General features: G+C 46.6%; 1 protein-coding gene and 1 non-coding gene across 2 annotated transcripts in view; both read left to right on the top strand.

Annotated features, from left to right (window-relative positions):
- The window catches only part of TMEM132C (transmembrane protein 132C), a 393,879-nt gene that overhangs the window by 349,317 nt on the left and 31,287 nt on the right, over window positions 1-13,275 (top strand). Inside the window, exon 5 of the mRNA XM_060249642.1 lies at window positions 2,923-3,066. Within this exon, the coding sequence (XP_060105625.1) occupies window positions 2,923-3,066 (144 nt within the window). The remainder of the gene's footprint in view (window positions 1-2,922; window positions 3,067-13,275) is intronic.
- Window positions 13,187-13,258, top strand: TRNAP-GGG (transfer RNA proline (anticodon GGG)). Its single transcript has one exon. It is a non-coding gene; the product is annotated as a tRNA-Pro (tRNA).

Genomic DNA, 13,275 nt, shown 5'->3' with positions numbered 1-13,275 from the left:
ACAACAATTTGCTCTTGCTAAAAAGAGCTCCTCCTTGATGGCTTTTAGAAGAGGCTATAGTTTAGGAAGCCGCTTGAATAGTCCAGATTACTCAAGCTCATGAGATCTTGGAAGTTATGCAAGGTCAGCCATGGGATGGGAACAACACTGTCACCAGGGCCTTTTTTTAGTAGAAAAAACCCCATCATGAACTCATTTGAATGTTAGGCCACACCCCCTGACATCACCATTGATTCACATGGGGCTTTTTTGTAGGAAAAGCCCAGCAGGAATTCATTTGCATATTAGGTCACATCCCCTGACTCCAAACCAGCTGGAACGGCATTCCTGTGCGTTCCGGCTCAAAAAAAGCACTGAGTGTTGCTATGCAGAAGAAGAGGATGATGAGGATGATGGATGGATGATGAATGATGGATGGATGGGTGGATGATGGATGGATGGATGATGGATGAATGATGGATGGTTGGATGATGGATGAATGATGGATGGGTGGATGATGGACAGATGGATGATGGATGAATGGATGATGATGGATGATATTGGATTTATATCCCGCCCTTCTCTCTAAAGCAGAGACTCGGAGCGGCTTACAATCTCCTGTATCTTCTCCCCCCACAACAGATACACCCTGTGAGGTGGGTGAGGCAGAGAGGGCTCTCCCAGAAGCTGCCCTTTCAAGGACAACTCTGCGAGAGCTATGGCTGACCCAAGGCCATTCCAGCAGGTGCAAGTGGAGGAGTGGGGAATCAAACCCGGTTCTCCCAGATAGGAGTCCGCACATTTAACCACTACACCAAACTGGCTCCAAAGAAGGCAATGGCAAGCCACTTCTGCTGATCTCTTGCCTTGAAAACCTCCAGAGGGGGTGCGATGAGGCAGTAACAACATGACAGCATTTAATTATAACTTGGGAACTTTTTGGAAGGACTTCTGTGGTGTCGTAAGAAAGGGCTATAACAGTAACTTTAAAAGCAACTGCGCTCTTGGATGTTATTGTGCTGACTTTGTTAGAAGGCTTTTTTTGTTCTGAATTGTAGATTTTTTCCCCCCTCCTTGAGTCCCAGACTTCTGAAAGAAAGGCAGACTTACGTTGAAGAAATAAATTTTTGTTGCAAAATGTGTTTTAGAAATTGCTGCTGGGTGTTTTTATTTGAATTTTTTTTTTAATGCGATGCAATGTGTTGATAGCTCTTATGTTAATTGCCTGATTTATCTTGCTTCGAGGTGGTCCTAAGCTTCATGGGAGAGTATTTGGGCAGAAAAGCGGGGTGAATTTGGTTGTACAAGAAGAATATCCACCTTATGGCTGTGACAGTCACTCCCTTTGAACGTGGCTACGGCTGCGGGTCGGGGAGGGAGATAAACGTACAAGTTGCTGAGAGAGTTAGAATATGATTGATATCACTGTTGGATGAGTATTGATTTACTGATCCGATCTTCGTCCTACTTTTTCACCAGGCTTCCCAATGCCTCGTAGAACATTTATGAGATCCATTTTTTTCAAGATCTTTCATTTCAAAAGGACAACCATAAAACAAACGGACCCTTAAAGACAAATGTGAGCAGGGATTGGGAAATATAAATATGGGGAACTTGATAGTAGGAAGTGTGTCCCGTAGGGCTGCCAAGCCCCCAGGCCGGGAGGGACTTCTCCCACCTGGGAGGTTCCCAACTCACCTGCCCACATTGGGCTGGCGGGGGGAATCTCTCCCGACGTCGCTGGCACGATGATGTCACCCGTGAGTGACATCACGCTGGCAATGTTGTGCGCCAGCCACTCTAGGCTTTTCCGGGGAAACTCTTTGGTTTTCCCCGGACACGCTAGCATTTTGGGAGAGAAAACTCTATGGTACAATAGGTACCATAGAGTTTTTACCTCCCAAAATGCTAGAGCATCCAGGAAAACCATAGAGTTTTCCTGGGAATGCCTAGAGTGGCCAGTGCGCGATGTCACCGGCATGATGACATCACTTGTGGGTGATGTCATCGCACTATGCATGCTTCGTGTGCGCAAAAACAGTCCCCCGCCAGAGGCCATGGGGGACTTGGCAGCCCTAGTGTCCAGTGGCGATGCAAACAGGTTGTTTCTGAATAGACATCATTGTGCTGAGTTCTCAGAAGTGGAAGAGTTCTGATAGAAATGTAAGAACAGCCATGGTGGATCAGACCAGTGGTTCATCTAGTCCAGCACCCTGTCTTACACAGTGGTCAGCTAGTTCCTCTGGAGGTCCAACAACAGGGCATAGAGGCTGAGGCCTTCCCCTGATGCTGCCTCCTGGCTCTGAGAGTCAGAGGCTTAGTGCTTCTAAATGTGGAGGTTCCCCTTAGTCACTATGGCTTATAACCATTGACAGACTTACCCTTCATGAATCTATCTAATCCCCTTTTGAAGCTCTTTATTCTTCTGGCCATCGCTACATCCTAAGAGAACATAAGAACATAAGAGAAGCCATGTTGGATCAGACCAATGGCCCATCCAGTCCAACACTCTGTGTCACATAAGAACATAAGAGAAGCTATGTTGGATCAGACCAATGGCCCATCCAGTCCAACACTCTGTGTCACACAGTGACCAAAAAACCTAAGTGCCATCAATAGGTCCATCAGTGGGGCCAATACACTAGAAGCCCTCCCACTGTTGCCCCCCCCCCAACACCAAGAATGCAGAGCATCACTGCCCCAGACAGAGAGTTCCAACAATTCTCCAGCAGGAAACCCCACATGTTATTCAGTCTCTGTGTAAAGTGATATTTCCTTTTGTCTGCCCTGAACCTACTGCCCATCAGCTTCATCGGATGCCTTGAAGTTCTAATATTTGGGGAAAGGGAGCTCTGGCACGGGCTTGTGAATAATCTCTAGGGTTTTCTTAAAATGTCGTCATCTCTTTCTCTCTGTTTTGTTTCCCTTTTGGTCACTTTACAGGATACAGAGATCCTAAACACAGCAATCCTCACAGGGAAGACTGTCGCCATTCCTGTCAAGGTGGTCTCCATCGAAGAGAACAGTGCCGTGACGGACATTTCCGAGTCTGTCGAATGCAAGTCCTCTGCTGAGGATGTTGTCAAAGTAAGTCTCAAGGGTGCCCACCGGTGTTGCACCTGAACTGAGCCAAATTCTTGACCACGGAGTCAATGAGCTCTCATTAGAAAACGTGAATCCCCAATGGGCTTGGGTACCTTTGGGTTTGCTATACCCCTATTATGCTGTGGTTATTAATCTCCTTTTCTTAGCCTTATATGCCCAGCCCTCATGGCCTTTTCTTATATACTCAGGGTAATGCCCATTGCCACTCTGGGATGATCTGGAGGAAGAAGAATAATTTCCCAGATCTTTGGAGGGAGATGTGTGGGATTCAGCAGCATCCCAGCATGCTCTGCACATTGGCATCAGCTTTTTGAGAGCCTCTTGGGTACATCGGAGCATGAATGGAGATCTCTCTGGGAACTGACATGAAGCTGGGGATAATGGGAACTGCCTTCTTTGTAGCCAAAGGCAGAAGTAGGACTAGAGGTTTTGAAGGGGTTCCATGCAGATCCATATGGGCCTGTTCCCAGTCCCACTTGGTCCAGGGTCTGTGTCCAAAATGCATCATGCGCTGGAGGAAAGGAAGCCTTTTGTTTTCCCCTCCCATATGAACCTGCCTGATCACTCAGACCGATGGTGAAGGTTCTGCTCTAAATGCCTCTGATGGGTGAACAGAAATGGCAGGACCTTTTTAGTGGTGGCACTTGCTGTAGAACTTTGGTTCTGTGCTGAGTTTTAGGGGTCAGATCACAGAGCGAAACCCATGGTCCTTTTTGTTTACGGTGCCATTGTGGATTAGGCTCTTCATGCATTTTGACTGTATGTTGGGATGTGTGGGGGGGGGTTGTACTTTGCAAGTATGTTTTTGCATTATCATCAACCAAAGCCCCCTTGTGGATCATTTTGGAAAGGCAACATAAAACAATAAATCGACACATAAAATAAATAAAACAAAGAGTAAGCTTTTAAATGAATGCATACAAAATTCAGCTCATCCATTTTGGATTAGAACAATAGGTCTATATGGGGAGGGATAACTGGGGGGGGGGGTCTGATAGTGCTGAACACACACAGTCTTTGTATACTACAGTATAGACATATATGCATGTATATGTTTGTGTGTAGATAAATAAATAAAATACATTCCATTCTTCTGAAACTGCTCAGGACCGAAAAAGAAAGAAAAAGAGGGATGGTGGCTCAGTGGTGGAGCATCTGCTTGGTAAGCAGGAGGTCCCAGGTTTAATCTCCGACATCTCCATCTAAAAAGGTCCAGGCAAATAGGTGTGAAAAACCTCAGCTTGAGACCCTGGAGAGCCGCTGGCAGTCCAGTCTGAGTAGACAATTTTGTATGCATTCATTTAAAAGCTTCCTCTTTATTTTATTTATTCTATGTTTCCATTCATGCACCGATGTACCCAAAAGGCTCTCGAAAAGCTGATGCCAACGTGCAGAGCATGCTGGGATGCTGCTGAATCCCACACATCTCCCTCCGAAGAGCTGGGAAATTCTTTTTCTTCCTCCAGATAACTTCCTGAGCAGACTTTGCAGCTGATGGAAGCTAGATCCTTGGCTCTGCCCCTGCTTTTCCCAAACAGCATCTCTGACTCGAGGAGCTGCTGACCACAGATATAAAGTACTTAGTCAATAAATAAAGCCTGTAGCACTTCCACCAGCAATGAAAGGCACCGGAGTTCAGCGTGTAAAATATATTCTTCCTTGATCTGCCAGCGGGCTCCGTTCTAAGTTGGTTTGCTGATGGCTCTGCCGGTGACAGCCCCCGTCGTTCCTTTGCGTCTAGATTTACGCCCGCCTTCATGAGCTATAAAAACGCTCTGCCTCCAAATCATGGTTCTAACCTTTTAGAAGTGGACCAAAATGTATTTACAGTGGCACTAAGGCATGAGTAACAGGCTGGATCCTGCTTGCTAAGCTAGGAGTTTCCAATATGATCCATCAACTTATGTTTATAACCGTTGCCTCCATCTATGACAGCGGGCATCCGTTCACATTGCTGGAAACCAAGGATAGCTACAGCTGCTTTTATGGGTAGCTCTGGCTCTTCAAGCCATCATCTGGAGACCCTCAGAGTTCCTCAGAAGCCTGTCACAATGAGAAACTTGGTGGCGGAAAATGCTGTCAATCAGAGCTGACTTACGGTGACCTTGTGGGGTTTCCAAGGCAAGAGATGTTCAGAGGTGGTTTCTTATTGTCTGCCTTCCATGCCAACCCCCTGGTACTCCTTGGAAGTCCTCCACTCGGAACTAGCTAGGAATGACCCTACTTATTTTCCAAAAGCTGAGGAGATCAGAATAGCCTATTGGTATCCAGGCTATCTAAGGTCAGAGTAATGAGAGGATTGGCAATGGCCATCCTCAGAAGGCAGTTTCCTCAGCACTGTGTTGGGAATGTTCTAGAACTTGTCGTCAGTTTGTGGCTGTAAGTCTCACATCCCTGGATGGCATGCCGCCTCTTCCTACTTTTCCATAACTAAGGGTTTTCTTAACACGGAAAAGGAAAGGAAAGCTCCCCTCTGCAAGCACCAGTTGTTTTCAACTCTAGGGTGACGTCACATCACGACGTTTTCACGGCAGACTTTTTTACAGGGTGGTTTGCCATTGCCTTCCCCAGTCATCTACACTTTCCCCCCAGCAAGCTGGATACTCATTTTACCAACCTCGGAAGGATGGAACGTTGAGTCAACCTGGAGCTGGCTGCCTTAATCCAGCTTCCTCCAGATTCGAACTCAGATCGTGAGCAGAGAGGTCAGACCACAGTACTGCAGCTTTATTAAAATGTGATTTCCCCCATCTACTATCAAGAGGAGGAGGAGAGATTGGATTTATACCCCATCTTTACTACCTGAAGGAGTCTCTGAGTGGCTTACAATCTCCATTCCTTTTCCCTTCCTACACCAGACACCCTGTGAGGTAGGTGGAGCTGAGAGAGCTGTCCCAGAATTGCTCTTTAACAGAACAGCTCTGTGAGAACTTGTGACCTACTCAAGGTCACATCAGCAGGTGCATGTGGAGGAGTAGGGAATCAAACCAGGTTCTCCCAGATAAGAATCCGTAAACTTAACTACTATACCAAACTGGCTCTCTACAAAAAGGACGCTGCCACTTTTACTTTTCCTATACAGTTCAGCTCTTGGCGGTGAAGAGTGCTGTCAAATTGCAGCCAATGTATGCCATCCCAATAGAGCTTTCAAGACATGAACAAAGTTGGTTTGCTGTTGTGGTCTCTACATAGCAACCCTGGACTTCCTTGGTGATTTTCTATCCAAGTACTAACCATGGCCAACATTGCTTAGCTTCTGCTTCTGTCAAAGGTTCTGCATTTCCTTGGTGGTCTTCCATCCAAGTACCAACCAGAGTCAACCCTGCTAGGTTTCTGAGATCCAACAAGATTGGGTTAGCCTGGTCCATCTAAGCCAGGGCAGGTGGTAAAGTCACGACCAATTTCTGGCGACTCTAGTGTTTTCAAGGCAAGAGGTGGACACAGGTGGATTTGCCATTGGATGTGCTTGGTGGTCTCCCAGCCACATACTAATCAGGGCCGACCCTGTTGAAATTCCAAGTTCTGATGAAATCAGGTGATCTTTGGCCTTCAAGGTCAGTACAGTTTAGTTCTTAGAACCCATGAATTAATATCCATTGTGGAGCTGTCCATTCTTGCAGTGCTGAATTTGTATGAAGTGTGCTTCAAAGTAATTCCATCTCACTTGGGTGGCCTTTATCCTGATCTTACAGACAACAGTGGTCATTGTGAATGCCCAGCTGTGAGGGGAACATTCCTGACACATGCTCAGAGGTGCTTTTTCGGTATATATCCCAGACAGAATATAGCCAAATAGTGTTCTAGATCTCTGGGAAACCTGGGTTCAAATCAAATAATGTGCTTAAGATGTCAGAAACTAAAGCCCACTGGGGAAGTATCTCCAAGTTCTCTGTCACCCAAAATTATGATCGGTTGTTGTTCTGTCTCACAGTCGAGTCGGACTCTTTGCGACCCCATGGACAAAGTCATACCAGGCCCTCCTGTCTTCCACCATCCTCCGAAGTCTGCTCAAATTCGTGTTTGTTACATCAGTAACGCTGTCCAGCCATCTCATCTTTTGCCGTCCCCTTCTTCTTTTGCCTTCTGTCTTTCCCAGCACCAGGGTCTTCTCCAGTGAGTGCTCCCTTCTCATTTGGTGGCCAAAGTGTTTGAGCTTCAGCTTCAGCTTCAGCATCTGACCTTCCAGGGAACAGTCTGGGTTGATTTCCCTTAGGACTGACTGACTGGATCTTCTTGCAGTCCAAGGGACTCTCAAGATTCTTCTCCAGCACAACAGCTCAAAAGCATCTATTCTTCTGTGCTTGGCCTTCCTTATGGTCCAGCTCTCACAGCCATATATTACTACTAGGAATACCATCGCTTTGATGGTCTCCTTCAAATCATAGAGGGTGTGCAGCACTGGGAAATGGCACGGGAAGTCCTCACACTAGAAGAAATTACCATGCCCTGAAATAGATACTCCATCTGCAGTCAAATGACTTCTATTTATGTTTGTGTCTGTTCAAATTAGAGTGAGCGAACGTGTGCTCTACCAGATAACTGGGAAGATTCTACCTTTGACAAAAAGAGAGCTGACGGAGGAGAATTTCTTAAGTAGATCAGCAAGGAATGGTTGCATTAGAAATTTAAGGATGGTTTTTTCCCCCCTCCCATAGCTAGAGCAGATGTACAAAAAAAAAGAAGAAGAAGCAAACTTCACATCTTGAGAGTCAGCTTAAAACAAAAACAACTTCAGGAGGGAAAATCCTCTAGTGAAATAGTTTGTAAATAAGACAACGTGACAGGTCATTTCTGTCAACTCTGGGGACCTCCTATGATTTGGGGGAAGGCAATGGCAAACCACCCTGTAAAAGTCTGCCGTAAAAATGTGAAAGCAACATCACCCCAGAGTCAGAAACGGCTGGTGGTTGCACAGGGGTCTACCTTTACCTTTACTAGTGAGTTTGTGGCAAAGGTGATATTTGCACCAGAGACTTCCCAGTTCATTTTCTTTATTTCTTTAGTGTATTGCCCCACTTCTCTTCCCAGTTAACATATGAACATATGAAGCCGCCTTCTACTGAATCAGACTCTTGGTCCATCAAAGTCAGTATTGTCTACTCAGACTGGCAGCGGCTCTCCAGCTGTGGTTTTTCACACCTTTTTGCCTGGACCCTTTTTTGGAGATGCTGGGAATTGAACCTGGGACCTTCTGCTTACCAAGCAGATGCTCTACCACTGAGCCACCGTCCCTCCCCTAATCATTCCAGTGGGGACCCGAAGTGGTTTACAACAGCAACAAATACACTTCTACACAAATTTGCATACTGAAATTTAAAAAAAAAAAGACAGAAAAAACATCCAGACTCTCCACCAGGTTAATCCATCAGGCCAATTGTACTTGGCCTCCTTCCCGACAATTCATGCCTCTGGCGTGCCAAAACATTAAAAATCATGAGAGCAAGTGAAACAAACTCTCCATTTCAAGACTGGGCCTTTTATTGGGTGAAATGTTAAAAAAAAATCATTTGCCATGGAAACACGGAAGCTTTTCCCACAGTATCCCCAATTCTCCACGTTTCCCATTTAAGAGGAAAATGCTGTTCAAACTAATTACAAAGATGATCTGACTCCAATGGTAACAAGAGAAAGAAATTTTATTTACAGAAACAGAAGCACATCTTGCATGACATATTCATGCAGGTACATTTTACTTACTGTGAACAAATTAACTTCCAAAATAAGGTTAGTAAAGGTAAGGGAGAGAAGAAGAGAAGTCCTATACATAGGGCTTTTTTGTGTGGCAGGAACTCCTTTGCATATCAGGCCACACACCCCTGATGTAGCCACTCCTCCAAGAGCTGACAGGGCTCTCTGTACAAGGCCTACTTTAAGCTCCCGACTACATCAGGGGGTGTGGCCTAATATGCAGAGGAGTTCCTGCTAAGGCAAGCAAGGACCAAACTGATGAGGGGGACTCACTGCCAAGCAGAGAATTCTCTTAACCCTTTCCCTCCAGATTCTCTTGCATGCAGAGCCAGTTTGGTGTAGCAGTTAAGCGTGTGGACTCTTATCTGGGAGAACTGGGTTTGATTACCCACTCCTCCACTTGCATTTGCTGGAATGGCCTCGGGTCAGCCATAGCTTTGGCGGAGGTTGTCCTTGAAAGGGCAGCTGCTGTGAGAGCCCTCTTGGCCCCACCCACCTCACAGGGTGTCTGTTGTGGGGGAGGGAGATAAAGGAGATTGTGAGCCACTCTGAGACTCTGCGTGAAGGGCAGAATATAAATCCAATGTTGTCTTCTTCTTTTTCTTTTCCTCCTCTTCCTCCTCCTCCTCCTCCTTCTGAGTTACAAGCTGAATCAGGCATGTCAGGATCTTTTCTAGCTGGGCTGCCCCCCCCCCCTCTACCTCCCATCTTTATTCCCCCTGCAATGCTCTATTTGGAAGAGGCCTTTTCACAAAAAGGCCTTTTCGGTCATTCCTGATTCCCTTTCCACTTCTTCCCCATTCTCCGGTCCTTGAGCTCGAGTCCTTTAAGGTCAACAATTTGATAGGATTTTAAAACTGTCCATTATGTTTTTACTGCCAGCTATGGGAGAAAATAAAAACAAGCGACAGGCCAGGAAGGAGCAGATTTCTGAAAATCTCGACAGAAGGAAGGAAGGAGGGAATGCTGTAAACCACAGATGGGGGGGAGGGGGTGATTTAGGACACAAAACTTTTACATGGGTGGAATAAAATTTTACATTCAAGCTGCCAACTGTAGATCACTAACCTTTAAACAGTACTGGACACTGCAGAGAAGAAAGAGAGAATGTGAAATCCCAGCTTGGCTCTCTTTCTGTTGCATTACACTGGAGAGAGAGAGTAGTCCAGGGAAGAGGTCCTGTCCATGTGTTGACTCACCATGAGAGTGGGCACAAGTCTCCTTGACATACCCTCAATTTGTTTCAATTGACTTAGAAGGATGTAACTCATTTCTGGGGAGTGGATGGTAGGAGACTCATCTCTTGGCTGTGAAGTTCACAAAGTGATAAGAACATCAGAAGATGGAGGCCTTTCCCTGATGTTGCCTCTTGGCTTTGGGACTCAGAGGATCAGAAAAGCCCTGCTGGATTGGACCAATAGTCCATCTAGTCCAAAGGTAGGGAACGTTGGCTCTCCAGTTGCCTAACCAGTTTGGTGTAGTGGTGAAGTGTGCGAACTCTTATCTTGGAGAACCGGGTTTGATTCCCCGCTCCTCCACTTGCAGCTGCTGGAATGGCCTTGGGTCAGCCATAGCTCTGGCAGAGGTTGTCCTTGAAAGGGCAGCTGCTGTGAGAGCTCTCTCAGCCCCACCCACCTCACAGGGTGTCTGTTGTGGGGGAGGAAGGTAAAGGAGATTGTGAGCCGCTCTGAGACTCTTCGGAGTGGAGGGCGGGATATAAATCCAATATCTTCTTCTTCTTCTAACGCTCCCATCTGCCCTAGCCATTGGCCATACTGACTGGGGCTGATGGGAGTTGTAGGCAAAAAACATCTGGAGAGCCAACGTTCCCTACCCCTGATCTAGTCCAACATCCCATCTCATGCAGTGGCCAACCAGTTCTTCTGGATGACCAACAACAAGGGAGAGAAGCCAAGGTCATCCCCAATATTGTCTCCTGACTTTGGAACTCAGAGGATAAGAAGAGCCCTGCTGGATTGTACCAATAGTCCATCTAGTCCATCTCACACAGTGGCCAGTCAGTTCCGCTGGATGGCCAACAACAAGGCAGAGAGGCCAAGGCCTTCCCCAATATTGCTTCCTGGCTCTGGGATTCAGAGATTAGGCAGCAATTTTAGGCAGATCACTCTTTTTGACTGATTGACTTCATTTTTACCTTGCCTTTCTCCCCAATGAGGACCTAAAGAGGCTTACATCATTCTTCTGTCCTCTTTCTCAGCCTTAATCTACCTCACAGAATAGGAAAGGAGGTGGAAACTATGCATTTAATACTGACCTCCTTGGAAGAGTCTAAAAGTGTATTGATGAAATGTGGGAAAGGGATCCCATTAGCTGTTGGATAGCGGCAATAATAGAAGAGTCTTTGGCCTTTTAAACCTACTTTGTAAGCTCTCCAGGAGTATCTGGTGGACTGTTGGAGGAGCAAGAATGCTGGATTCGATGGACTCATAGGGTCTTAGAATTCAAAACCTGGAAGGGGCCTAAAGATCCTTCAGCCCAATCCCCTGTACCATTCAGGACGACCTAAAGCATCTTAAGATATCCAAAGAGTAATGAACATGTTGAATTCACTACTGCAGGAAGTGGTGGCGGCTACAAGCTTAGAGAGATTCAAGGAGGGATAAGATAAACATATGGAGCAGAGGTCCATCAGTGCCTATTAGCTACAAGGTATAAATGGAATACTCTATCTGAGGCAGTGATGCTCTGTCTTCTTGGTGCTTGAAGGAAACAGTGGAAGGGCTTCTGGAGTTGTGGCCCCACTGGCAGACCTCCTGATAGCTCCTGGGTTTTGGCCACTGTGTGACACAGAATGTTGGACTGGATAGGCTATTGGCCTGATCCAACATGGCTTCCCTTATGTTCTTATGTCTGGGGAGTGCTGCTCTATATTCTTAGAAATTGGCAGGGGGGAACAGTGGAAGGGCTTCTGGAGCTCTGGCCCCATTGGTGGATTTCCTGATAGACCCTGGATTTTGGCCACTGGGTGACACAGAATGTTGGACTGGATGAGCCACTGGCCTGATCCAACATGGTTTCTGTTTTGTTCTTATGTCATACTCCAGTCTGAACCCGCAGAGTTCTGCTGAGGTTCTAATCTCTAATGTTGAAAAGCTGGCCATTTTTATCTTACATAGAATACACCCGCTCTCTCCAGGTCACATGATACTGCTTTATAGGGAATCAGACCCTTGGTCCATCAAGGTAAGTACTGTCTACTCAGACTGGCAGTAGCTCTCTAAGGTCTCAGGTGGAGGTCTTTTTCATCCACTGCCCCATGATCTTTTCAGCTGGAGATGCCCAGGATTGAACTTGAAACCTTCTGTATGTCAAGCAGATGCTCTACCGCTGAGCCAAAGCCACTCTTCTAGCCCAGCTTTTTCTGGAGAAGTGTTACCTGGCAACCCACTATCTAAAGGTCCCTGAAAACTACCAGTTGTCCCACCTCCTTGGCGGTCCAGGTTTAGCCTTTCTCTAGCAGCTCGTGCCAGTCATCTTGATGTGGTGTGATTCATCACTGGACAAAACCATTTGACAGGGTGGCCAAGGAGCCTTTCTTTGGAGGGGCACCTGGAAAGAAAGGAAATAAGAGACCAAGGAAAGCATCGCAGGATCTTTTGCTTAGATCTGTTGTTTTCCTCGTTGCTTTTTTAGGGGGGGGTTCTCCCTCTTGCCATTCTTTCTTTAAAAGTGAGAAGAAGCAACAGGGAAAAGTCACGGCAGTGCGACTTTAATAACCAGAGAATGTGCTGAGAAAGCATCGGTGCGAGCTTCTTAAAATGCAAGCACGGCGTTCCCCCGTTCATTCTGTGGAACGCAGAGGAGCATTTGCATAAAGGTGATTGCCAAGCGCGGAGCAGCCTGCTTCTCTTGCGGCTTCAGACGGTAAGGAGAGAATCTGAAAGTTCCTCCTCATCATCCCATTTTTTTAAAAAAAAATGAGATAAAGAGGGCGAGAGAGATTAATTCCATGGGCCCTCCTACAAACTTGGCATGCTGGATGTTGCATCTAGGTCACTTGGTATGTTGTTTGTGAGCTGGAAAACCCCATGAAAAGGGTGGATGGGGGAAAGTCCCCTATTGCCTTGAATCATGCACAAGCATCTCAGTAAAGGGCAAGCCAGTAGTGGTCACGAGCCAGTTCCCAGACTCTTATGAAGGCCTCGGCCTCTATATCCTGGCAGCAGAGGCTTTGTATGTTCTTAAGTTTATGGATAATGCTTGAGGCCATGGAGAGCTTCAGCCAGTCAGAATAGATGGTACTGAAGCAGACAAGGGGAGGGAGGGTGGCTCAGTGGTAGAGCATCTGTTTGATAAGCAGAAGGTCCCCGGTTCAATCCCTGGCATCTCCAAAAAAGGGTCCAGGCAAATAGGTGTGAAAAACCTCAGCTTGAGACCCTGGAGAGCCATGAATGGGGCTGTGGCTCAGTGGTAGAGCATCTGCTTGGGAAGCAGAAGGTCCCAGGTTCAATCCCTGGCATCTCCAAAAAAGGGTCCAGGCAA

The sequence above is a fragment of the Heteronotia binoei genome, chromosome 11, assembly GCF_032191835.1.
Source record: "Heteronotia binoei isolate CCM8104 ecotype False Entrance Well chromosome 11, APGP_CSIRO_Hbin_v1, whole genome shotgun sequence".
In the NCBI taxonomy this organism is placed as follows: domain Eukaryota; kingdom Metazoa; phylum Chordata; class Lepidosauria; order Squamata; family Gekkonidae; genus Heteronotia; species Heteronotia binoei.
Note: the sequence above shows the minus strand (reverse complement) of the source record. Positions and strands in the feature narration are given on the sequence as shown.